Source organism: Condylura cristata, unplaced genomic scaffold (genome assembly GCF_000260355.1).
Source record: "Condylura cristata isolate star-nosed mole 26May11 unplaced genomic scaffold, ConCri1.0 scaffold00008, whole genome shotgun sequence".
NCBI classification, from domain to species: domain Eukaryota; kingdom Metazoa; phylum Chordata; class Mammalia; order Eulipotyphla; family Talpidae; genus Condylura; species Condylura cristata.
In genome coordinates, this window is record NW_004567109.1 from 56961251 (window position 1) to 56986384 (window position 25134).

The 25134-nt window shown below is 42.1% G+C and overlaps 1 protein-coding gene across 1 annotated transcript in view; it reads left to right on the forward strand.

Annotated features, from left to right (window-relative positions):
* DOCK2 (dedicator of cytokinesis 2) overlaps positions 1–25134 on the forward strand; it is a 394233-nt gene that overhangs the window by 333750 nt on the left and 35349 nt on the right. The window contains exons 36-39 of the mRNA XM_004679543.2: positions 8190–8338; positions 14948–15033; positions 21510–21666; positions 23585–23625. Coding sequence (XP_004679600.1) covers positions 8190–8338; positions 14948–15033; positions 21510–21666; positions 23585–23625 — 433 coding nt within the window. The remainder of the gene's footprint in view (positions 1–8189; positions 8339–14947; positions 15034–21509; positions 21667–23584; positions 23626–25134) is intronic.

Consider the following 25134-nt stretch of genomic DNA (forward strand, 5'->3'; position numbering starts at 1 on the left):
GTTGGGGCTTCAGGAAAACAGTACCCGCCCCCCTTTCTCAATTAAAATGAAAGGGAAGGGGAAACATATTCTCCTAGCACAGTATGCTAGTATCTTGGGAGTTTTTGCTCATAAAGCTTCCTCTTCTTCCTTTGTGGAAAACAAAATGGCTGGAGGTACAATAGTCCCCTTGAAGTCAAGAGACAAAAGCTTTATTCCAAGGATGAAGGAGCAGCTCTGGCCTGGCCACCTTTTGGCTGCATATGGCAGAGGAAAACTAAACCAGCAAACATTTGATTTAGCCATAGCAATCACAATTCTGTCATATCCCCAACTGAGACATTACTGAATTCACCCTCCACCCTGATTTCTCAGGTGAGGTTTCTGAAATCCAGGGATGCACAAGCACATTTCCAACATAACTACAAATCAGTGGCACAGGTGAAGTGAAAAAAGTTTATCTCTTAATTCCATGTCCAGTGCTCTCACTAATAATCTTTTTAGAATATGCATAGTTGATAGCCAACTATGTTGAGCAAAGCCTACTGATAATGAGTAAATCACAATGCATGTTAAGTTTTTGAAATTTTGTTTTCATGCCCAAAGCCATCAGGGCATTATCACCATGATATCAGTATCATCATATTCTTCTCCTCAGAAAAAAAAAAAAAAGATTTAAATAACGCTATGATTATGAAATATCCAATTGCAAAGATAATCTTAGGCTTGAAGATTATTTAAAATTCTTCAGGGAAAATCTAGAGGAATGTTGTGTATGTGTGTGTGTGCATGTGTACGAATGTGCTTCATCTGTGAGAGGGGATGTATACTGGGAAGTCTTGATGGGAAGAGAACCACATGTCATTACCAGGACCCTGTTACTAAATAGTTAATGCCATTTGTGCTTTGGGGTCCTGGAACTATACCAAATGTAATGTACTTTCCCTGGTAGTATAGCATCATAATATTTGATGTCTGTTAGAGACATCAAACAAGCAATGCATGTTTTACCAATGATTTTACCCTCAGTCATTTGACATTCACTTGGGTTAACATCAGACTGCAGTGGTAACAGTGTTCATGGAAAAGAAACACAAGTTCTGTGACTGCTATCATGGCCTCACATTTGGGGAGGTCATTCCTGTCAGAGCTGTGAGAGCAACTGAGTCATTATTTTTAAGCATCTACAAAGTCTCTTCCTTAGTGCTAAGCTCCAGGGAAGGGTGAAAGGGTTGGAGAAGTATAAGGCAGGGTCCCTGCCCTGCAGGAAAATCCCATCATGGAGCTCTAAAAGCAGAACAAACTGAGTTTAAAGAACAAATCAAGAGTATATCCTTTGAAGTGAAATGTGTGCTGGAGACCCAGTTCAGCAAATAGGCAATAGTGAGGGTAATAGAATGGCTGGAGCGGGGGAGGGGGGAGGTAGGTAGGGGGTGAGAGGGAAGGAGGAGTGACTCTGAAGTTAGATCCATCCCACAGGGTGGCCAAGTCAGGACTAAAAGAAAGAGGGAAAGAGAGCAGACATTCCAGGGAGAGCAATCAGCAAAAGCTAGCATGACTCCTTAGGGTTAGGGAGACCTGCTGGGAAGAAATAGGAAATGGGTTAGAGGCATCTATCCATTAATTCATTCATTCATTCAGCACTGTGGTAGGCAGAATAGTCACTACTGCCCCAAATAACCCTATCTTACTACCCAGAATCTGTTGTGTATATACATATAACTTTACATGCAAAGCAGACTTTTCAGGTGTTATTAAGAATCTTGAAGGGTCCTCCCTGGTGGCACATCGGGTTCAAGTGCAGCACTATGAAGTATATGCAGCCGTGAGTTCGATCCCCGGCCAGGGCAGTGACCCACATGATATGCAAACTTTTTCTGACCTGCCCACTGCTCTCCTCAACAGTGTGTTTCAGTGGATCTGCCTGTTCTGCTCCCCATTCTGTCGCTGGTGAATCCTTTTACCTCAACACCTCTGGCCTACACACCAGTTCTTGTATAAATAAATAAATCTTAAAAAAAAAAGAAAAAAGAAAAAAAAAAAAAGGCCCTCCCTGGTGGCACAGCAGGTTAAAGCACAGCACTGAGAATCTAAAGCTTCTGCATGGGTTCAATTCCCGCCTGCCCTGGAGTTGACCACATGGTGTGGCAGACCTCTCCTGACCCGCCCGCTGCTCCCCTCAGCAGTGTACTTCGTCGATCTGCCTGTTCTGTTCCCCACTCTGTCTCTGGTGAAGCCTCTTACCGCCCCTGAGCCTCTGGCCTGTACCCCAGTTCTGTATGCACAAATAAATAAATCTTGAAAAAAAAGAGAGAGTTTCCTGGACAGACCTAATTCAATTACAGTGTCTTTTTAAAAAAATATATTAATAATTTATTTATTTATGCATACAGAACTGCAGTATAGGCCAGAGGTGCAGGGGTGGTGAGAGGATTCACCAGAGACAGAGTAGGAAACAGAACAGACTGACTGATGAAGTACACTGCTGAGGGGAGCAGTGGGTGGGTCAGGAGAGGTCTGCCATGTCATATGGGTCACCTCCAGGGCAGGCGGGAATTGAACTCATGCGGAAGCAGCTTTAGATTCTCAGTGCTGTGCTTTAACCTGCTACACCACCAAGGAGGGCCCACAATATCCTTTTAAGTGAAAAAAGAAAATTGAGATGGGAGAGAAACAGGAGAATCAGAGAGCTTCTTCTGAAGATCCACTGTCAGCTTTGAAGAATGAGGAAGGAGCCATGAACTAAGACTGTGGGTAGTGTCTAGAAGCTGGAAAAGGGAAGAAAACAATGTCTCCCTTAACCCCTCCATAAGGAGCTCAACCTGCTCACATTTTGATTTTTGCCCCATGAAACCCATTTCTGACATCTGACTTGCAGAAATATAAGGTAATACACCTGTGTTACATCATTAAGTCTGCTGTGACTTATAACCGCAGTGACAGGAACCTAAATGCCAGGCAGTATGCCAGTGACTGGACCACTGAAAGCAAGTTAGAGAGCTCGCTTCTGACTTCCTGACTCATGATTAGTGCACTGAATAGTAACAGACTAATTGCAGAACTATTTAATATGTGCACAAAGGAGAAATAGCTGTAGAGCAGAAGCTTGGGAGCACCCAAATCTGTAAAGGACTTCTACCCAGTGACTTCCACCTAGTAAGGAAGGGTGGGTGCAACAGGTTTAAGCACAGCACCATGAAGATCCTGCAGCCACTTCAGCATGAGTTTAATCCACGGCCAGGGAGGTGACCCACAGGGCATGGCAGACCTCTCCTGACATGCCTGCTGCTCTCCTCAGCAGTGTACTTCATCAGTCGGCCTGTTCTGCTCCCTGCTCTGCCTCTGGTGAATCTTCTCACAACTCCTGCACATCTGGCCTATACCCCAGTTCTGTATTCATAAATGAATAAATCTTAAAAAAAATAAGGAAGAGTGGGAGTCTTGATCTCTCCAGGGCCGTGCTGTGCTACAGAACTAGAATATGAACCACTTTCTAAATTTAAATGCTCTGTTGTCCATATTTATTTGAAACAGTGAAATGAAAGATAAAAATATTTTTTATTTAACCCAGCATTCCAACAGATAAATAATACAAAAATGATTGAGATGTGTTAGTTTTTTGTTGTTTTTTATTTTCTAGAACGTATTTGAAATCTTACTGCCTGCCTTAACTTGGCCTAACACCCTTTATTTATTTTTTTAATATTTATTTGTTTATTTATTTATACAAGAACTGGGGTACAGGCCACAATTGCAGGGGGCAGAGAGGTGAGAGGATTCACCAGAGACAGAGTGGGGAACAGAACAGGCAGACTGACAAAATACACTGTTGAGGGGAGCAGTGGACAAGACAGGAGAGGTCTGTTGCACCATGTGGGTCACATTCCCTGGCCGGGGATCGAACTCGTGCTGCAGTGGCTATGGATAACTTCATAATGCTGTGCTTTAACCCCTTGCGCCACCAAGGTGATCCTAACCCCATTTAAAGTGCTCAAAGACACAGCAGTTTCTGCAGTGGGTAGAATCACTTCAAGGAACAAGTATGGTTTACTTAAGGGGGCTTGTAGGGGAAAGGATGCAGAGTGAGAATGAGGTCAGAGAGAGGGAGGGAGGAACAGAAGAAGGTTGGTGCATGCCCAAGGAGGAAATGCAGTGTGCTAGAGGAATGGGGGGATGGGTTCACTGAAGGGAGGGGCAGGAACAGGCCAATGGAGAGATTTAAAGGTGGGCAGGGGATGTGGAGACAGAGCATTCCACCATATGGATCTGCAGAGCTCCCTCCCAAGCTCCACCTCAAGAACAGTGGAAATCACAGGTCTTAAGCTGTGGATCAACATGATCAGATCTGGCCTTGAAACTTCTTTGAGGACCCATTATAAAATATTTTGTTGGGCTAGAAAGGGTATGGAGAGTGGTGACTGTCAACTGTGGAAAAAGATAATTACTTCCCAGTCTCTTCCTGTACCAGCTCTTGATTTTAGAGGTAAACATGTAAATTCCAGGGAACTGACTCCATGAGGTTGGACCCTGTCTTCTCATATTGCTTTTTTCAAGAATCCAGCAATAGGTTGTGCCCAAAGTACTTACCACTATACAAAGCCTTTTGTTTATATTAAGTCTCATAAGCATCTCAATAAGGCTGCAAGATGGTATTATTCTCTTCACTTTACAGATGAGTGAACAGAGGCTCAGGAAAGTGAAATAACAGGCACAAAGCCACAAGGTCATGGAGTGGCAGTGCTGAGGCAGAACTCAGAGATCCTGCAGGACTCAGGGGAAAGCTGAGGCCAGGTGTGTCCTGGGTGGTGAGAGGATGCCCCTTTCAGAGCTGCGCCTGTAGACAAGCCTGAGACATGAGCAGAGACAGATGCTGTCTCTTCCCTTTGAAAACTGAATGAGTGATATTTTCTGGTCAGCCCAGCTTTACTTCAGAATTTTGAAGTATCTTAAATACAGGGTGTCGCTCCCCGTTATTTCAGAGTCTGTGCTAGCCTTTAGAGAGCCATGTACAACAGGGCCTGAATAACTTTGCTTGGTTCAACATTGTTCCATTACTATGCTGATTAAAGACAAAAAATTCCTAGCCATCTTAGAAGGAAAATTATTCCAATTTTATTAGACTTTTGTTACACATTGTTTTGTTATGCTTTTGTTATACATTGGCCAGTTTCCAGGAACCTATGGTGACATGAAGTGAGGAATTAATGTACTCTCAACCAGAGCGCCCCTTTTGTCCCATATCAGCCTCAGAAGGTCAGCAGTTCACCCAACTTCATTCACAGCTGGGCTCACAAATACACTTCCCCCCTTTCCCTCCTCCCTTCTTCCTTTCTTTCACTCTCTCTTGCTTTCCTTCTAGGTCATCTCACTGTCCTTAGACCTTTCACTTCACTCTGAAAGTCTTCTGAGAGCTGTGATGATGAGGCCATTATACAGAATAGAAGTGAGGCCAGAGAACACACAGGATTGTTTTTCTCTCTCACACCTAAGGTCTTCTGTCTGCTTTCAGTACCATCAAGTTCCTTCCCAAAGCCTGTGTAATTTGACATTGGGATTTATTTTGCTGGCTTATTGGCACTTCAAATGCCTTCTCTAATTGGCATCTGTTCCTACTGAGATTCTTCTTCCATTGCATGGCAAGTACCCCCTATGGAGACCCCATTCTTACCTTTTTCCCAACATAGCAGCAGGTATGTCTTTTGAATGAAGATATCCCCCCACCAATAAGATTGCCTTCAACTAGTTCTGTGTATATGTGTGTGCAGCTATGTACACAGACACATGTATGCATATATTTTGATGATTTGAACACAAAATCCAAGTTACTTGAATTCTTGTTTTCTAAAATGAATAAATTAATTTTATGGAGCATTGTAAGGACTATTGAGATTATACTATATTTGGAGATCAACATCTGTTTCTCCTCTTTCTCTATTCTTCCAAACATCTCTTTAGAGCACTGCAAAGAATACAGGTCAAAAGTACCTAAGAAATCCCTGGTCTACAGCATGTCTGCCCTTTATTTTAAAGCACCTTAAATATATCCTTATCATACGCAATGCCCTCCAGTATTCTAAAGGCCTTTGTTGCATAAGTACTTTCTCCATTCCATGGTGGCTTATCTGACAGTTTCCCATTTACCTTCTACTTATTATTGCACTCGACTTTGAATTTTAAAGCTCCACTGTGGTTTGAAAAGGACTTAAAGGATATTGAAGGACAAAATCAGAAACCTAGATTAGCAATTACTATAAACTTGCCAGAAAGTAAGATTTTTTTTCTATTTGGAGCAAAGTGAAGACTTGAGGCTCAAGTGTAATCCAAATGCATCCTATAATGAAGTCCAAATCCTGGAAAAGTGTCTTTATATTTCATTCAACTCTGACTTCACCATTTCATTCTCACTAACTGAAAATATTCCTGGGATGATGCCTTCTTTATCTGAATTCTGGGGAAATATGCCATCATTAAGCTTCATTTAGGCTGAATGAAAATTCATTCTCTTGCTGTCTCCCTCCTGGCTGCTTTTCTGAGCTTTAATCAAAAGCAACAGTGCTAGGCTAAGCACCATACCACCTGAGTCTCTGCTGTCCCGGGAGGTCTCTGCCCTCAGGCTAAGACCACCAGCGCTCCTCCTGACTGAAGAAGACCAGGGGCCCTGAAACTGGGGATGAGAAAGAGGCAGCTGCTGCTCCCTGACTCCAGGGTATCAGTTTTAATGATGGGATGAGTTGCATATGCTTGCCTTGCTACCCAGGAAGTCCCTGAGATGTCTAAGTGCCCCTCTTTATTTCCTGTCTATGCCACTTCCATTGTGCATATGTTCTGAGGACTCTGCTCAGTTCTATTCAGCAAGCCTGCCCTTTGTGGTTCATTTCGGCCAAACTTCACTACAGTCATAGCTAACACTGTGTAAAGTGAGCCAGCTGCCAAGCACTCGGTGCTTGGTAAACAGTAATTCATTATTTATGCATGAGTCTGCACCCTATGAAATCCATACTATTATCACCCTATGTTACAGATGAGGACACAAAGGCCCAGAGGTCAGATCAACTTACCCGGTGTTATATAGCTAGTTTTGAAGGTGGAGTCCTTTTCCCCAGGCAATCAGGGCCCTTAACCACTGAGCAGCACTATCCCTATTCTGGGTGCTGATTGTTCCACGTAAAGTGCCTAGTAAAGTCAAGCATATTACGTTTGGATTTCTTGACAGATGAGTATTGCTCTTGCACACTCTAGTCACAAAGCTAGTCGTACAGGAGCTAGGCAAATTTAATGTCATGCAGCAGACATTGATTAAGTATCTCATTGCTGCAGATAATAATGAAACTAGCCATGATCGCTACTCTCACAAAGCTCTCCATACCGAGACAGGTATTTATGAAATGATTCCACAAAGATATCATTGCAAAGTGGGGACAGAAGCCAGACAAAGGATGTCAGTGCAAGGTACCTGAAAACAGGGGGTGAAGTGGCCATATTGTGGAAGCTTTCCTTAGCACATCCCTCCGCTAGAAACCCATCCAGGGAAAGCTGGGTCATAAAGGGGGAGGGAGTTTTAGGGTGCAAAAGGGAAAAATACCAGCAGAGGAAAGTGTGTGCACAGGTCTGTGGGTAGAAGGAACAAAGGTGTTTGTACCACTGACAACAGAGTGGCACAGAAGAAGGCCTGGAAGACCCTTGAAATGAGACCAGAAAGTGAGAAGTTGCAGTTCATTTGACTCTAAAGTGATGTTTTTAAACCATATTATTGTGACAGATTCTTAGCAGGAATTTTGATTTATCTTATCTCATGAAGCAGTTGGTAAAGGCATGGCTTCCAAATCTCAGAATCAGGGTCTGTGTTGCAGGCAGACATAATTTCAAACATCCCTATGATTTGCCACCACTAGAATATTCTACAGAATCTTGTCGGCAAAGGAGATCACACAGGTGGGAGCCCCAATAAACAGTGATGCACTTTGGATTCGCAGGCATGTTATTACCCTTCAAAACTGAGCTCACTGAGATAATCCATGTGTCCCTTACGGGAGTTAATATATATATAAAGTATTCAAATGGTGTTTGCTTCCGAATACACAGCAAAATAAGTGCTATTGTTTTTATGATTCTGCCTTCCTTTTATTTTATTTTTCCTCTGGTCTTGGTCTGAGGAAAACCTGCATATCACAAAATTAGATTCATGTGTCCATCTTCCTCTTCCCTTTCAGGCCAGAACAAGATCTGCTTTATCCCAGGCATGGTGGGCCCTATATTAGAGATGACACTTGTCCCTGAGACTGAGCTCCGGAAAGCCACCATCCCAATCTTCTTCGACATGATGCTGTGTGAATATCAAAGGAGTGGGGATTTCAAAAAGGTAAAAAATGAGACTGGAAACTGATGCCAGCGTCCCTAATCCCCAGCCCATTTCCCCATAATGATATCCTCGTTCCATCTGCCTGGGCTTCATTCAGAGCTTGACGGGCAGGATGGAGACACTTATTCATGTGCCTGGGATGAGCTGGCAGATCAGATTTGGTCGGTATTCTATCACGCTTTCCTGCCTGAGGCCAAGATTAAAATGTACTTTCTTGCTGTGTAGCAGCTTGGCCCCTTTCTCAACAGTAAAAGAGTCCTACTCCTCTACCTAAGAGTCCCCTGTAAGGGTGTCTAGAGGGCATGTCCCAGCCACCAAGCTGAGATGTGCCAAGCACCTCTGCCTAGCACCTCCTTTTCTGGGATATTTTCTGAAAGTTCTGTTCTGCCTGGAAATAACTATCCTGACAGGTAAATTTGACAGCAAGTCATCTGGCCTGTTCCCTCAGGAGACCCAGTGAATTGGCATGGTAATAAGAGGCTTTCCCCAGCCTAGAAGAGTGAGCCATGTGTGTAAAATCTGAGGGTCATTGGTCAAGTATTTTCATTAAAAAAAAAATCTAGCCTGATTTGAAACATGAGGGACCATTTTCTAGACCCAGTAATTCCAGAAGCTTTTGGCAGTGGGATAAGTACTTATTTTAATAATATGTTCCTGGCAGCTTTCCACAGTTTCACCCAGTTTAGGAGGTTGGTCTCTAAGTCTGATCAAGGCGCTTTAGATGTTCCCCTCAACCTTACCATCCATTCTTCTGTGCCACCTTCATGCCTGGTTTTACCTCTAACTGGTTATTCTTCCATCGTCCAATATTTTTGCCTCTCATCTGTATCATATTCTGATATAATTAATTTAATTAAATTTCTTTAAAAGCTATAGTGTCTTCAAATAATATATCTGTTTAATGTCTTTTATTTATGACATTGATGAAAGAAAAAAAGTAGTCCTAGCCAACACTGAATGAAAGAATGAACAAAGCAACGTCTTTTGAGAACCTGTTTTCATTCATTGTATGTTATTTTACTTAAAGTATCAGTTTCCCAGAACCTATCAATAATGTTAAGTGAGGATTTACTGTACTTAAAAGGCAGCAGATTGCAAATGGCCTCCCCTAATTAGACTGCCACATGCAAAAGAGTGAAACTAGACCTCTTTCTTGCACCATACACAAAAATTTATTCAAAAACGGATCCAATACTTGCATGTAAGACCTAAAACCATAAAATCCATAGAAGAAAGCAAGCAAAAACACTCCATGATATTGGCTTCAGTGAATCTTTGGGGACTTGTCTCCAAAGACAGGGAAAACAAAAACAAAAATAAACAAATGGGACTGCACTAAACTAAAAAGCTTCTTCACAGAGATAGAAACTATCATTAAAACAAAAAGGCATTTTACCAAATGCAAGAAAAATATTTGCACATTACACATCCAACAAGGAGCTAATATAAACTTTATAAAGAGATGATACAATTCAACAGTAAGAAAACAAATAAGCCAATTAAAAAATGGGCAGAGAAGCTAAATAGACACTTCTCCAAGAAAAACAGAGATGACCAACAGGCATATTAAAAAGTGTTCATCATCACTTATTATCAAGAAAATGTCAGTCAAAAACCTAATGAGATAACATTTCAAGCCTCTGAGAATGACCCACATCGAAAAGAGAAGAAAAAACAAGTACTGGCAAAGACATGGGAGAAAAAGAGCACTCATACAGTGATTATGGGAATGTAAAATGGTCCGGCCCCTGTGAAAACCAGAATGGTTTCTCAAATAATTAAATGCACATCTACCATATGATCTGGCAGTCCTGTTCCTGGTTATTTACCTGAATAATAACAAAAATAAATATGAAGGTATATTTGCACTCTATTCTTCATCATAACACTATCAATATATGGAAACAAAGTAAACACCCACTGATAGATGAGTGGTTAAAGTAGATGTCATTTCTATATTACTAAACACTTAAAAAAAAACCTTGCCATATTTGACAACATGAGTGGGACTGGATGGGATTATGCTAAGTGAAATAAGTCAGAAGGAGAAAGACAAATACTGGATGATTTCCCTTACATGTGAACAAAAGAAACAAAGCAAAGGAATAGACCAAAGTAAACCAAAGCAAACCCTTGAAATCTGACTGGAAAAATGAAGCTACTTAGAAAAGGAAGGTGGGATGAGATACCAGTTAAGCGTGGTAGAGGATTCCTTAGAGTGGGGTGGTAGGTTTGGTATAACATATCATATACAGTGTTTTAAAACAGCGTTACCTCAACAACATAATACATAATAGAAAATACACATAGCACGAAGATGTAGACATAACACATACATGTATGTATGCACATATGTACAAACATGTGCATGTGTGTGTGAATGTGCATGTGTGTGTGTAAACCTGCCTTTCTTTAACATCCTTGGGGAGCTTTCCCCTCTCTCGCTCATTGTTTCTCTAATTGTCATCTACTAAAGTCTTACAAGTCTTAAAGCCTTAAAGTCTTAACTTCTTAGCCCTCCTTTCCAGGCCTTCAGTCAAATGTTTCAGTTATTCTCTTGAGTACTTTCTTCCACATCACTATTCTCCAGTCACCCTCATAGCTCACCTGGACTGTGTTGCTTCAGAGAGTGTCCGTCATGTACTTGGTCTTCCTGCATCTGCCCTTTGGAGTTTTCAGTTTTGCCCGCCAACTCCCCCCTCCCCCTACTCCTACTGATCCTATAAAGGCCCATCCCTTTATGAGATCTATACTCTATTCCTACATCATTTTATCTGTGTAAGCTATGATCATTATATACTGTCTGGCATATACTCACATGTGTGCATTTCTCTGTGTAGTCCTCATTCTCATCTAATAGAAGTGATGAGGAGGAAGAGAGGGAGCCTATGGAGCATGAGGAGGAAGAGGAAGGATCATGACTGCTGTTAGCTGGGTGCTTACTATGTGTGAGGCACTTTAGGTACTCCCCATAAGTACATCAGTCCATGTAAACCTTTCATTATAACTATATTGTAATGAAACATACATATCAACCCCATTTTAAAGATGAAAACACCAAAGTATAGACAGGAGAGTCATTTGCTCAAAGTCACATATCAGAAAGGGGATAGAGCTCAGACTGCAGCACAGAGATCACTGAGATCCCAAGCCCTTGCTGGGCCACCACACTGACCAGCCACTCTGGTCATTGGAATTAAATGATGGATGACAGTGCTTTAAACAGGATACTCTCAAAGCATGTTCCATGGAATACTAGTTTGTGTTCCATGCTCTGGGGGAAGATGACTTCAAGGTTAAATACCTTAGGAAAGTACTGCATTTCCTCTTTTCCTTGGGGACTTCCAGGGCATAGGAAGAGAGTCAGGGCACTGAGATGTTCCATAGTAAACAAACTCATTTAACTGCTCACATTTATCTTCCCAAGAAGCATCTATTAGATGTGCCTCTTTGCCAGTCTCTTTGAAAAACATTGTTCTAAGAGGATAGGAACACTAATTAGCCATGATGATACCACAGTGAAATGCTGTTCTCCCCCTCAGGGTGACTGGGGCTTCTCTAATCTTACAGTGCCAGTGACCTGCTATTCTCTGCACTGAACCTAAAGAGAAAGCCAGCAGAGGAGTTCAGATGGAGAGACAACACCCACTCTTTGGGGTAGAGGGGTGAGGTACAAGGTGAACCTCCAGATTGAATGAAAACAGCTTGTAATCTGCTGCTCTGTAATGGGAAAGCAAAGTCTGTGCAGTTTGTACTGTGCAGAAGCCACAAAATGCAATAGTGTCATGCATGCTCCCAACACTCCCACCAAAGGCTGCCTTAAAGTTGTCCTACAATCAATTGTGCAAAAGAAACACTCTGAGCAGCTGAGGGTGGGTGATGTCCAAAGGAGATGGGAGCCAGAACTCTTCTGAATAAAAGTCTGACAATTGTATTGGGTCATCTCATGTCTTCAGAAGCTTGCCAGTGGCTTGTTTTCTCTACCCTACAGGATGCCCTTCATTTCAGTATCCCTGTGACTAATTTCAGAACTCCGTGACTGGGGTCACCCTTGGGCTCCTCACTCTGGCTGTGCATCTGTTGAAGCATGTCTCCTGATTGCTTCTCTTCCTTGCTCCTTATAGAAAGAGACAGGACAATCAGGCTGCCTAATGGATAGAAATATCAGTTTGGCAGATTCCACCGAGACTGAATCTTGGCGGGGAGTAACTTGATGAATCAATCAATTTACAACATAATATGGAAAACAGCAAATCAATTCAGTAAATATGTCCTGAGCATCTAGTGTCTTCTGGACACAGTGCTTTGAAGTTAGATAGGTTTGCTGCTTACTTGCCAGTAAGTTTAGCTTATTGAATGTTTTGTAGCCTCAGTTTCTCAGCTGTGAATCAGGCATCACAACATCATCATGAGTTCCCAAGCTCCATGAGAGATTAACTGGAATGGGCAGAACTGAGGTAGAACAAAGAAATTAAGAAGCTTAGCTTGACTTACTGGTATCAGTTTTCATTCCAGTTTTTGCTCTGCTATCTGGTGCCATCACACATGTTTGTCCCTCCCATGTCATCATCAGCAACATATGTTTGAAAAGGAGCTCTTGTCCCCTAAGCTTCACACTTAAGTGGGGCTGAGCCTCTATTAAGGAACATTCTAGAAAACAAGGTGATGAAGACAGCCAACCAGTAAGGAGAGGCAGCAGATTCACCACAGGGCTTGATGCACATAGGAGGTCCATATAGGTTTGTTCTGCTGGGAAAGGAGACCACTCTGGAAGATGGGACTCCTAGAATGCACTCCTTTTTTGCTGAGTAATGTCTTGACATGCCTCTGTGACATCTGACTTCTATAAAAGTAATCTGCAGTTGCTACTTGACAAATGTCCACCCCCGGCAGGGGTGGAGTAAGGAATCAATTCTGTCACTTACAGAAGATGTGGATGAAAATGGAATTATTTGGAGGAGCTAGAGATGCATTCTAAACTCTGCACAATGACAGTGTTAGGGGTAGGACCTGTCATTGTATATTTGGAAGGGTATGTTTGACCCTTGGGCCTATCCTAGGTCAAGTTCATCTACACCTTGAAACCCAGGCAGAGGTCCTACTTTTGCCTCTGTTTTCTCATTTGTAAAGTTAGATAATAATACACAGTTTTCTTCCTTGATTGTTGTAGAGTTTAAATGCAGTGATGGTGCTATTGATGACCTTGTCAATAATGGCATCATGATCATTGCTAACAGATATTCAGTACCAATTCTATGCCAGGTGCCAGGCTAGACCTTCTCTCAGAATCACTGTAAAGTAGGTGCTGTTTTAAGTCTCCATTCAATAGATGAGGAAAGGTGATGCGCCTCCAGAGGGCTTATTAACTTCCCCAAGGTCATATGACAGAGAGAACCATCAAAATAAGAGTCAAACTAAGTCTGTTTGATGGCAAAGACTGTGGTCATCCCCACTCCTGGGTACAGGGCTTTCCAGAAGCAGGAAGGGCCAGAGTCTGCCCTGGGTTATGCTGACTGAGCCCTTGCCTCTCATACCCACCTCAGAGGGCGCAGGCATCATCCAGTCCCACACACTCCCTGGCACCCTGTAATTTCCCTCCCTGCAGGCTCCTTTGTGGCCTTAGACAAGTGCTTATTTATCCCATCCACTCTGCTCGGCTCTAGAGGCAAGTTCATCTCATGAGAGGGAACTATGCCAGCATTCACCACTAAAAGACTCACACAAGAAAAAATACTGCTCTTCTCTCCTAAAGCTGCTTTCCAGTAACATTCAGTGGTGATTACAGTAGCACAGCAGTCATCACAAGAAGATGAGCAGACCCAGTGCACACATGAGCCGTGTGTGTCTCCAGTGCTGTGTACACAAGAGCGCTTCTGCTCCTCATAACCTCAGCACACATTCGGAGCCGCTGTTCTGCCCGTTCTCCTGTTAGTGATCCACAGACTAGGACCCACACGCCAAATCCGCCACATGGTCTTGTAAATAAACTTTTCCTGGAAGACAGCCATGCCAATTTGTTTATGTATTATCCATGGCTGCTTTTGTGCTGCAACATGGAGCAGAGTGGTTACAACAGAGGCTGTCTGATTCCCCAAATCTGAAATATTTACTATCTGGCTCTTTATAGAGTTGTTTGCCAACCCTGCTGCAAACTAACAAACTGAGGATTAGAAGGACCAGTTAAGCTTTCCCAAAGTGATGGAGGGAATGGAGGAGATTTTTGAACCCACACAGCCTAACATCAGCGCCGACTCTTGGAGTCACTGAGCTGTATTTTTTCCTGCCTAAGGTTTGGCACAGTTGACATGTAATCAGAAGAGCCCCCCAACCCCTGACTTTGGATAATTCTTGACACATGCAAAATTTGTCTTGGAAGGGGCATGACTCACATGCGGTGGCAGTCCTGACCCTCACCATCTAAGTCTCTCCCATCTAGGACTCCATTCTTACTTCCATCCTTCCTTTCTGAACTCAAGGCTCCTACTGAGCTGCTCTCTGCATTTCCATTTCCCAGCACTAAATTTGAAGAGTGCTCCTGAAACTCTGGTTAAAATAATGAAGTTGAAATCAGGTTGTTCTAAGACCTATTTTCATCTCCTGCTTCCTCAGTTTGAAAACGAAATCATCCTCAAGCTGGACCACGAAGTGGAAGGGGGCCGAGGGGACACGCAGTACATGCAGCTACTGGAGTCCATGTAAGTCCAGTGCCCAGCACGGGAGAAGCCCCCGGTAAGGTGGGGTGGGAGCTGTATGGCTTGCAATTCCAGGGGGCTCTGGGGCTTTAGGGGGTCTCTCCATCCCCCCATCTGGAGGCTCATGGGTACTGGATAAACTAATTTGAAAAGAAACTTCACATTTCTCCCTAGAATGGCTATTTCTTTGATAAAGATGGAAACGGTCAGAGAGAAAAACAATTTACTGTGTTGGGAAGTGGGAAATAATCCAACAAAATATTTACTTTTGTTTGCTCTTAGCTGAGGTAATATTCTTGTTGTTTGTCTTTCTTTTGCTTAGTTAGTCTTAAAGGGGCAGTCATTCTAAACAGCACTGATGAAGCACATGCGATGTAAGGGGACCAGAGGTAGTGCCTCCATGTATTGTCCCCTTGGGTCAGGTTTGCTTTCTTGGATCCCATGTCACAGAGGTGACCCTCAGAGTTCAGGAAAGTGTCTTGTCCAGGGAAACTTGACCAAGCTAGTCAAGCAGAAACACTGAACAGGTTCTGCCTGACTCTAGTACACAGACCTGGTAAGGAGGCATCAGAGAGTAGACAGCCCTGGATTCTCAATTTGGACACCATTTTGTTTTTACAACAGTATTGAGGTAGATTTCACTTGCTATATAATTTACCTAATGTGTACATTTCACTGCCTTTTAGTCTGTTCACAGAATTGGGCTACCAGGATGATGATCAATTTTAGAATATTTTTTGTTACCTCCCCAAAGAAGCCCTGCATTCCTTAGCTGTCATCCTCCCCTACCCCAGCCTGCTTTTTGTTTCTGGTGGGTTTGTTCCTCTGGATACTTCCCATAGATGGACCCTTACAGCATATAGCCTGTTGTGGCAGACTTTCACATTGTACACTTTTGAGGTTCATTCATACAGTAGCATGTATCCAGACTTCATTTTGTTTTTTCTCGTTGAATAGTATTCCACTGTTAATTTATACCCCAATTTGTTCTCCAGCCTTCAGTTGATGGGCATTCAGGCTGTTTCCATTTTTTGCCTATTAAGAATAATGCTTCACTGAGTATTGTGTGGATCTATGTCTTGTGTGGATCTATGTTTGCAATGTTCTTGGGTATATACCCAGGAGTGGAATTTCTGGATCATGCAGTATCTCTGTCTGTAAGCTTCTGGGGAATCACCAGACTGATTTCCAAGACTGTACCACTTACATCCTCACTAGCAATATACAAGTGTTCCAGTTTCTCCACAGCCTTCCCAGTACTTGTTAATTCTGCATATGGAATCTAGACACGCTCATGGGTGTGAAGGGACATCTCATTGTCCTTTTGATTTGTATTTTCTTCATGGCTAGTGATATTGAGTCCCCTTTCATGTACATATTGACAAATTGTGTTTCTGTAGACAAAGTTATTGGGTTTTAATTCTGGTCCTGCCAATGACCAGCTATATAAGGTCGGATTAGTCACATCTTTGGTCTCAGGAGTCCCATCTGTATAATGGGGATAATAAGCCTGCTGAGGTTATTTTGAAAACTGAATAATTCTTCTTGGTTTCTCTCTGTTACCATGTAATTGTCCACCCACCACCATCTTCACATGAGTTTTAGGAATGTGACTCAGATGTGCCAAATTTTCCTCTAGTTGCCTAGTCTCTGATTTGTATGGTTTTTGTCTATAGCTCAGATTTTGGATTCTTTTCCCAGTCCTCTTTGAATACTTTACCTTTAACAACAAATGCAAATGAAAGACCTTTCTATGACCCTGACAGTGACCCTCTGCCTTGCACATCAGGCAGCCTGGAATTCCAGCTCCCTCCTATATGCAGTCTTCACCACTGCCCAGAAAGCAACATCACTCACTCAGTGGAGGGGTTAGGGTGGGGATCAAGCTGATCATACAAGGGGAAAAGCAACATTTTGCCTGAGTCCAAGTTTGTCTTAAAGTTCTAAGCCAGGGAAATCTAAATATTGACCAGAAGTGAACCATGAATGGTGCTGGCAATTTCCATTTTTATAAGCGGCTAGGGCCCTGCAGCAGTCTTCAGATGGTCAGCAGGATTTCAGATCCTTCCTGAGTGATTATTTATAAAAAGAATCCTTAGAGGTTGAGGCAATTAAAAACAGCTTATTATGTTTCTCCAGAGAGAGAGGTGTAAATGATTTCTATAAAATTAAGCAAACTAAAGCTGAGGAGTCAGGACCTATCAATATATCCAGGGGTCCAGACCTCCTTGGAATTTTCTAAGCCTTGATTTCCTTATCTACATATTGGGGATAAAAGTCCTATCTAGCTCTTAGAATTTTTGTTCTAATTAAACAAAAATGTTAAAAGTATTTAGAACAGTTTTTTTTTTAAGATTTATTTATTTATTCATACAGAACTAGGGTACAGGCCAGAGATGCGGAGGGTGAGAGGATTCACCAGGAACAGAGTGGGGAGCAGAACAGGCAGATGGATGAAGTACACTACTGAAGGGAGCAGCAGGCGGGCAGGAGAGGTCTGCCATGCCATGTGGATCTCCTCCAGGGCAGGCGGGGATCGAACTCATGCATGTGGAATTGGCTTAAGCTTCTTAGTGCAGTGCTTTAACTCGCTGCGCCACCAGGGAGGGCCCAGAACAGTTTTTAATACTTAGTAGATAGTCCAGGAATCTTAGCACTATTATTATTATTCTCCAAGTGAGATGGTTTTTGGAGCCATATAATCCTACCTCTCTTCTATTCCAGTACAGTCATCCTGGCCCTTCCAGTCCTTCTTCCTAACCCCTAATTGGGCATCTCCGCTAATACACAAGTCCCTCTGTAGGCACACAGTCTTCTGGACTCTTGAAGGCTCAGTATCTCTGTGACTAGAACAGAACTCTTGCTTCCTGTGGTAGTTGTAGCCTTACATCTGTTCATAAGCAAAGCACATGTCTTGGAGTGGACTTCAATCTCATGTTGTTCTTATGCAATGCACAAACTATACAGACCTACACTGCATCCCATTTGTCCCTACCCTCAGAACTCTCCTCAGAGCCCACTCCCATAAGTCCACCTCTGTCCTAAAGTGAGGGTCCCACATGGATGGACTAGTGATACCCTCTACTTATCTGGATTCCATCTCCCTGGGAATATTTTCATTCCCAGGTGAGGGGGCTAGAAGTCTGAAGGTGACAGAGGATATGTATCGTAGGGCCTGAATTTCCCCCAAGCCAGTTCATTACCTGAAAGAGGACCTGTAGTGAGAGGCATTCCATACAGAGTTGAAAGCCCATTTCTCTTGGAACTGACAGAGGTATGGGCCTGTGTGCCCCACTTCCAGAGTCTCCATATTGAATGTAAATCAGTTCAAGGGTCATGTGAGTGCCCTCCAGTCCCTTCCCACTGCTCCCAATCCCCTCCCCCAAACAGCAGCACTGGCTCAGAGTGACCTGAAAGTCTTGGGAGTAGACCTGACCTTGGGTCTTTTTCTTATTCCTGATAGAGAATGATCTTTTTATTGTTACTTACTCCACTGTGAGATTCACAGCTGAGGAATAACTGTGGCCTGGCCAGGGCTGAGGTGAAAACCCAACCCTGTGTGTTTTGTATATCATCTATAAGTTGAGGATTGCAATAATGCCCACTTCAAGGAGATTTTGTCAATATTAAATAATATCACAATAAAATGGGCATAGCATCTGGAGCACAGGAAGTACTCCATAAGTGGTAGTATCATTACATATTATTGTTAGCTTTGATTTCTATATGTGCTTTCTCTGCTAGACTGACTTCCTGGAAGTCACTTCCTAATGATCTCTATATCCTTAGAGTGGTATACATATTGAATGGATGGATAGATTTATGGATGGTATAGATGGTTGATGAATGAATGACCTCAAATCAACCTACCCAGCCATCTCACTAATTCTAGACAATATGAGAAGCTTTTTATGTCATGCATAGAAAGAAGCTAAGAAAGTCAAGACTTTGTTCTTCTAGTAAACCCTTGCTTCTCAAAAGGCTAACAATGTTAGCATCATCAGAGAGCTTGTTAGAAATGCAGACTCTTAGGCCCTAGCCCAGACCTACTGAATTAGAATGGATTACAGTGCCCAGATGATTTCCATGTACTTTCACATTGCAAATCACTGGACTAAATCAGTGGTTCTAAATTTTAACTGCACATCAGAATCACCTGAACACATAGGAATCACCTAAAGGCTTTTAAAAATAACATGTTGCAGTCTAACTCTTACCCTGAAATCATTGTCATGGGTGACCACTGAGCTTTGTCAAACCTCACCACCACCCCCAGATGATTCTAATGTGACTACTGGTCTGGCCTGGCTCAGACACTCAGACCTGGCTCAGGCACTGCCTGCTACGGAGAAATCCATCCCCAGCCTCCCAAACACTGGATGAAGCTCCCTGGCATTGTTATTGGGGTGGAATGCAGGGCTGAAAGAGACAATCCCAGAGGAGTCAGGCACAGCTGTGATGAGCCAGACAGGCCTAAATCACAGGGCTATTTGCATCTCTCAGTGAGAGCCTGGAATAGGTGCTTCTCCTCGGAAGATGGATTTGTCTGATCACAGCCACAGTTTGAGACATCACCTCAATGTGCCTGGCTTAGCTTCCAGAAGGAAATGACCCCCTGAAGTCCTTGCTTTTCTCACCTTTCCCCTCCAAGGGAGACTTTGGGACTCAAACTGCCACAGGAGAGCAGCCCAATGCAAATAGTAGCCTGGGCAATGCACATCTGCTCAGGATCACCTCACCACTGCCTCTCTGTGGAGGACCTTGGACAGATAGTATTTGACTGGACTCCCACAGTCATTACTCATGACCTGGGGGATCCTAGAATGGTCACTTAACCTCTCTGTACCTGATGTCTTCATCTATAAAATATGAGGAATAATTTTTACTTATCACAATTATTTTGATGATTTCTAAGGAAAAAAATTCTGCAGTTCTGATAAGGGATGAGGGATTTATAAGGTGCAGTCATTAATCAAAATTTTAATCTTTCTGTCTCTCTCCCTGACCCATGGGCCTCCTGAGGTAGGCATGATTGATTTTATATTCCTTAATTTTTTGTCTTTTTCCTCATTACCACCCCATTTAATGGGTAGCACAATGCTGAACAATTACTAGATGCTTAACAAATATGACATTTTTGTTTTTAAAATTTCGACCCCAACATTACAACAAATGTTGCCAATATTTCAAATAACTTACATACATTTAACTTGAAAAGTGAACATAGCCTTCTGTTCCCGCACCTAAACTTCTTATCAAAAGCCATCACCAGGCCTCTCTGGTGGCCTAAGGATTAAATCTCAGCATTATTAATGCCTCTTCAGCCACTGTGGCACCAGTTCAGTTCCCAGCCAGGGAGGTGACCCACATATGGAGCAGCAGCAGACCTCTCCTGTCTCGCCTGTTGCTCCCCTCAGCAGTGTATTTCAATACATTTGCTTGTTCTGCTCCCCACGCTGTCTCTGGTGAATCTTCTCACCCCCCTGCACCACTGGTCTAACTCCAGTTCTTCTATGGAAAAAAAAAAAAAAGCCATTAAGAGTTTGTTATTTATCTTCCTGACTGATCCAGCACCTGTGTAAACACAGACACATGGCACAGAAATGCTTTTCCACTACTTGTGGCATGAAGTGGGGGGCCTCAAGGAGCTAGGAGGCAGACTATCGCTTTTTATCAGTTGTGTGACCTTGGACTAGTTAGCTGAATTCTCTGTGCCTGAGCTTTCCCACATTTCCTCTTTCCATCTCCTAAATGATGATAGGAGATTAAATGAGTTCAAGTTGGGAGATGTTTAGAATGATGTCTTGGATATGGGTCGACAATATGTGAGTTGATTAAAATATACATATATTGTTCTGAGATTTGTTCTTCTCACTGAACTGTGTATTTTATATTGAGCTTTTCATGTCAAAACAAATCTGTCTCCCATAGTTTTTAATAGCCTCATCGAACTACATTTATGAACATGCTTCAATTTTTGTAACCATTTCTCTTTTATGGACATTTAAGATGGTTCCAAATACTTCACAATTAGACACTACATTTATAGGTATTATAAATTTTGGCATACTTTTGGCGATATCTCTGTAGAGTAGATTTCCCCAGGTAGAATTGTCAGACTTGTGCCTTTACAATTTTGATAGATACTGTGAAAATTGTTACCTCTAAGAGTTGTACTAACTTAATCCCAGGCTGGGTGTATAAAGGTAATCATTATCCCATACCACTGCCTACTCTGGGCTTTATCTTCCCCCTATTTTGATGGTGGGGAAAAATTAAATACCTTTTCTAGTGTCTGGGCAAATAAGTGTATTAATGAATAAGTGACTGAATGAAGCAAAGCAATGAGCCAATGAATCTGACTTGCTTAGGCACATTGGTTGTTTGGCTTGAATTCAAGCCTCCCGACACTCGCCCAGGTCCCAGCACATGTCTTCTTCCCTGGCCATGAGCTCACTGACCCCCATCTGTGCCCACAGCCTGATGGAGTGTGCTGCAAAGCACCCAACCATCTCCAAGTCAGTGGAGAGCTTCGTGAGCCTGGTGAAAGGCCTCCTGGAGAAGCTGCTGGATTACCGGGATGTGATGTCGGACGAGAGCAAAGACAACCGCATGAGCTGCACTGTGAACCTGCTGGTACGGGCACTGGCTGGCATGTCCCCATCATGTCAGAGCAGAGTCCTGGGGGCAAGGCTGACTTTGGGCTTCTTCAGATTCTTGATAAAGAAACAGGGCTAGGGCTTGACAAAATATGGGATCGAATCCTTGCTCTGAGATCTAACAGCTCTGTCTGGAGACTTCACCTGTCAGTGCTTCAGTTTCCTAATATATGATGGGGAGGAGTAGTATCTTTAGCTCTTAGCACATCACATAAAAGGAAGGATGTGGGATAAAGGGTTAAGCATATAACAATATGAGCTTTGGAATCACACAGCCTATTAGATCTCATCCTTCTGATAATTCAGACATGAGACAAGGAACTTTTTTGAAGGTTTAATTGACTTGTCTGTTCCCTGGAGAAAATTATAATATCTATTTCAATAGGTTGTACATTCCTGGCCCATGATTAACTACGCACTATGTAGTTACTCTTCTTCTCTTACAGAATGGAGTAATACCATAAACTATAATTTATAGAAATTTATAATAGGTTAAGCTAGTTAGAACAGCTAATACCATACCCAAGCTTTCAACCCCTAGAGAAGAACCCATGGGTCATCTCTCAAACAGTCCCCTCACATGCCCATAACACATGGCTGTGAGATAGGTGGGAGCATACCTGCCATCTCATCTCACTTAAAATGAATCAGATCAGCCAAACGGCACATGACATCCATCACATCAACCACCCCCTGCCATTCCCAGTGCTCCAGAAATATAAATCTTGTCCCCACAGTTCTGTTGTGAAGTCTCTACTAACCCTACATGAACTGTTTTTAAAGAGCCTAGATATTTCCATTGATTTTTTTTTTTTTTAATCCTAAGGGGAGTTTAAAAGTACTGATTACAGCAGAAAGGAATCCTTTGCTAATAATACCACCAGGTCCAATTTGCATATAGAGCAGGAAGAGGACTTTTCGAGGAGTTTCTCAGTTTCTCTCTCTGAGCCAGGAGAGGAGAAGAAATCTTGACCTTCAACAGTCAGGCTGTGACCAGGGAGAAAACTTAGGACAGGCGTTCCATCAGCAGTTAGACCCCGCTAGTGTTCATATGTGGCTTAAACATGATATCAGGGAAAACATAGGATTGGGGAGGGGAAGCCTCAAGAGAGTTGAGGTCTGTTCTAACTATGTACCCACTGACTGAGTGCCCTGGAGCATGTCGTGTCCCCCTCTCTGAGTTACAGGTACATGGGGCGCATTAAACTAAAACATGATTTTCTCACAGATCAGATTGTGACTTCCTGACTCAGAATGTGTAAGGACTTGTTTAAAAATGCACAGATTAGAACCTCTGGTGGAAGAGTCCAGGACAACCACTGGTCTAAATGACACTTATGCTGGAATAAGAATTGGACTTCCACAGTATTGTCAAGTTTAAATGTAGAATCTCATCATAAAAACTGCTAGTTCCACACTATCGGGCAGTAGGATCTGTTGTTATCACTAGGATAGATTATTATTATATTACTATAATGATTGTTATTTTTCTGAGTTCAATCCAGGTCCCCCTGGGTATAGTATCCAAGATTTAAAAGATCAAGCTGCATTTCCTTTTAGATATTTCCAAAACAAAGCCTTTGACAAGCCTGGTAACTTAGTCTTACTCTTGGCAGCCCTGCTCTCAGTGCACCAAATAGCTCACCTGTACCCTCTGATAGGTGATAGCCTATATCCTTCTCTGCCCACTTATAGTCTGATGATATGGGGAGTGACTTTCAAGGGCAGAATTTCCTGATAGAACCATTTGAAAGTAAAGTTTTGCTCCTATTTCGAAGCCCCCAGACAATAACTAGCCCCGTTTTCCTCTCATCTCCATTACTATACCCTCCCCGCCCCCCCCCAGCCACCCTGCAAAGAAAAATACTCACCCCTATTTTTCCTCCCCTAATTAGAATTTCTACAAAGATAACAATCGGGAAGAGATGTACATAAGGTAAGATTTTTACTCTCCTGCTCAATATCTATCAATGGCCCCCTATTGCCTTTGGGATGGAATTAAACTTATGTTAACACTCAGGTCCCCTGGATTTGCAATCCTATAAATTTCCTTAAAATTCAGCTGTCTCCATTCTTCTGCAATCAACTCCCAAAATCACTTGGCATTCTTTGACCAACATGTGAAGACCTAATCCAGCATTTACAAAGCATGCACTTAGACCAGTGGCCAGACAATTTCAACAGAAAAAAAAAATAATATCACGTTGCATTATACCCATCTCCTTATAGACATTTAAAAGATGTTTATTTCAACATATCATGAAAGATTTTCTTTTTTGAGACATTAGCCTAGAGCAAAGAAATCCCTTGCCAATTTTTCTGAGAATTTCCTTTTCTCTAAAGTTTTTTTTAATTATTGTTATTTTTACTTATTATAAAAATAATAAGTACTTTTTACCCAAACAAAAAAAACTCATAAAAATATAGACAAGTAAAATTGAAAAATGAAATAAACTTTTATAATCCATACATCTTTGTATTCTTTTATATTTATGCATAGATTGAATTCTATGCATGCATTTTTTTTGCAAAAATCAGATCATATTGCTCATAATTTATTCTTTGCTTGGCAAGAATTCCATGTCAACAAATGTATTTCAATATCATTTTTAATGAAACCATAAAAATTATTTTTGCAAAATATACTATAATTTATATAGCCAATCCTATATTATTGAGCATTTAGGTTGTTTCCAACTTGTTCCTGTCATAAATAACACAGCAACAAAAATTCTTGGGCAGATATCCTTATGAGGCCAGAGGCAGCAAAGTGTATTCTACCAGAAGGTTAATGAGAATGGCACTGTCAAAGCTTTTGACGTATTCTGTCAAAGTCCAGAGGTTTCAAACCTGTATTCACTATTATCATTGCCAGTATTTTCCAATACTTAGTTTAGGAGGACTCCAGAAATAGGAGCTATCATTTGGATAAAAGATAATCATAGGTTGCCCTGAACTTGGATAGCATTTATGATATCAGTAGACATGATGTTGTAGTAGCCAAAGCCTGGGATCTGTAGGGCCTGAGCTGTTCAGCTTTATCCCTGTGACCCTGGATAAATCACACAAACTCTCTGGACCAAGTTTCCTCCTGTGGTGTGTTTCCATTCTGCCTTCTGTTCTGCAGATTAAATGAGATGCTATAGGTAAAGAGCCTGCACCTGGTTCCCTTCCTCCAACTTCTTTTCTCTCCTTCCTGTTTTAGAAACACAGATGGTAAATCCCTGATCCCCATAACCTTTGGAGATTTGAGTCATCTAGTAATCTTAGGAAAATCACATTTGCCTAAACCAGACATTGTAAATAAGGTATAGTCTGAAAATCTGTTCTGTTTGGAAGGCATCTTATTTAAAAGCAGATTTAATTGGCTGCCAAAATTTTAAAATCTAGACATAGTGCATCGAAATGAAAATCTCTCTCTTCTGAAAAAACTCAGACCATGTGG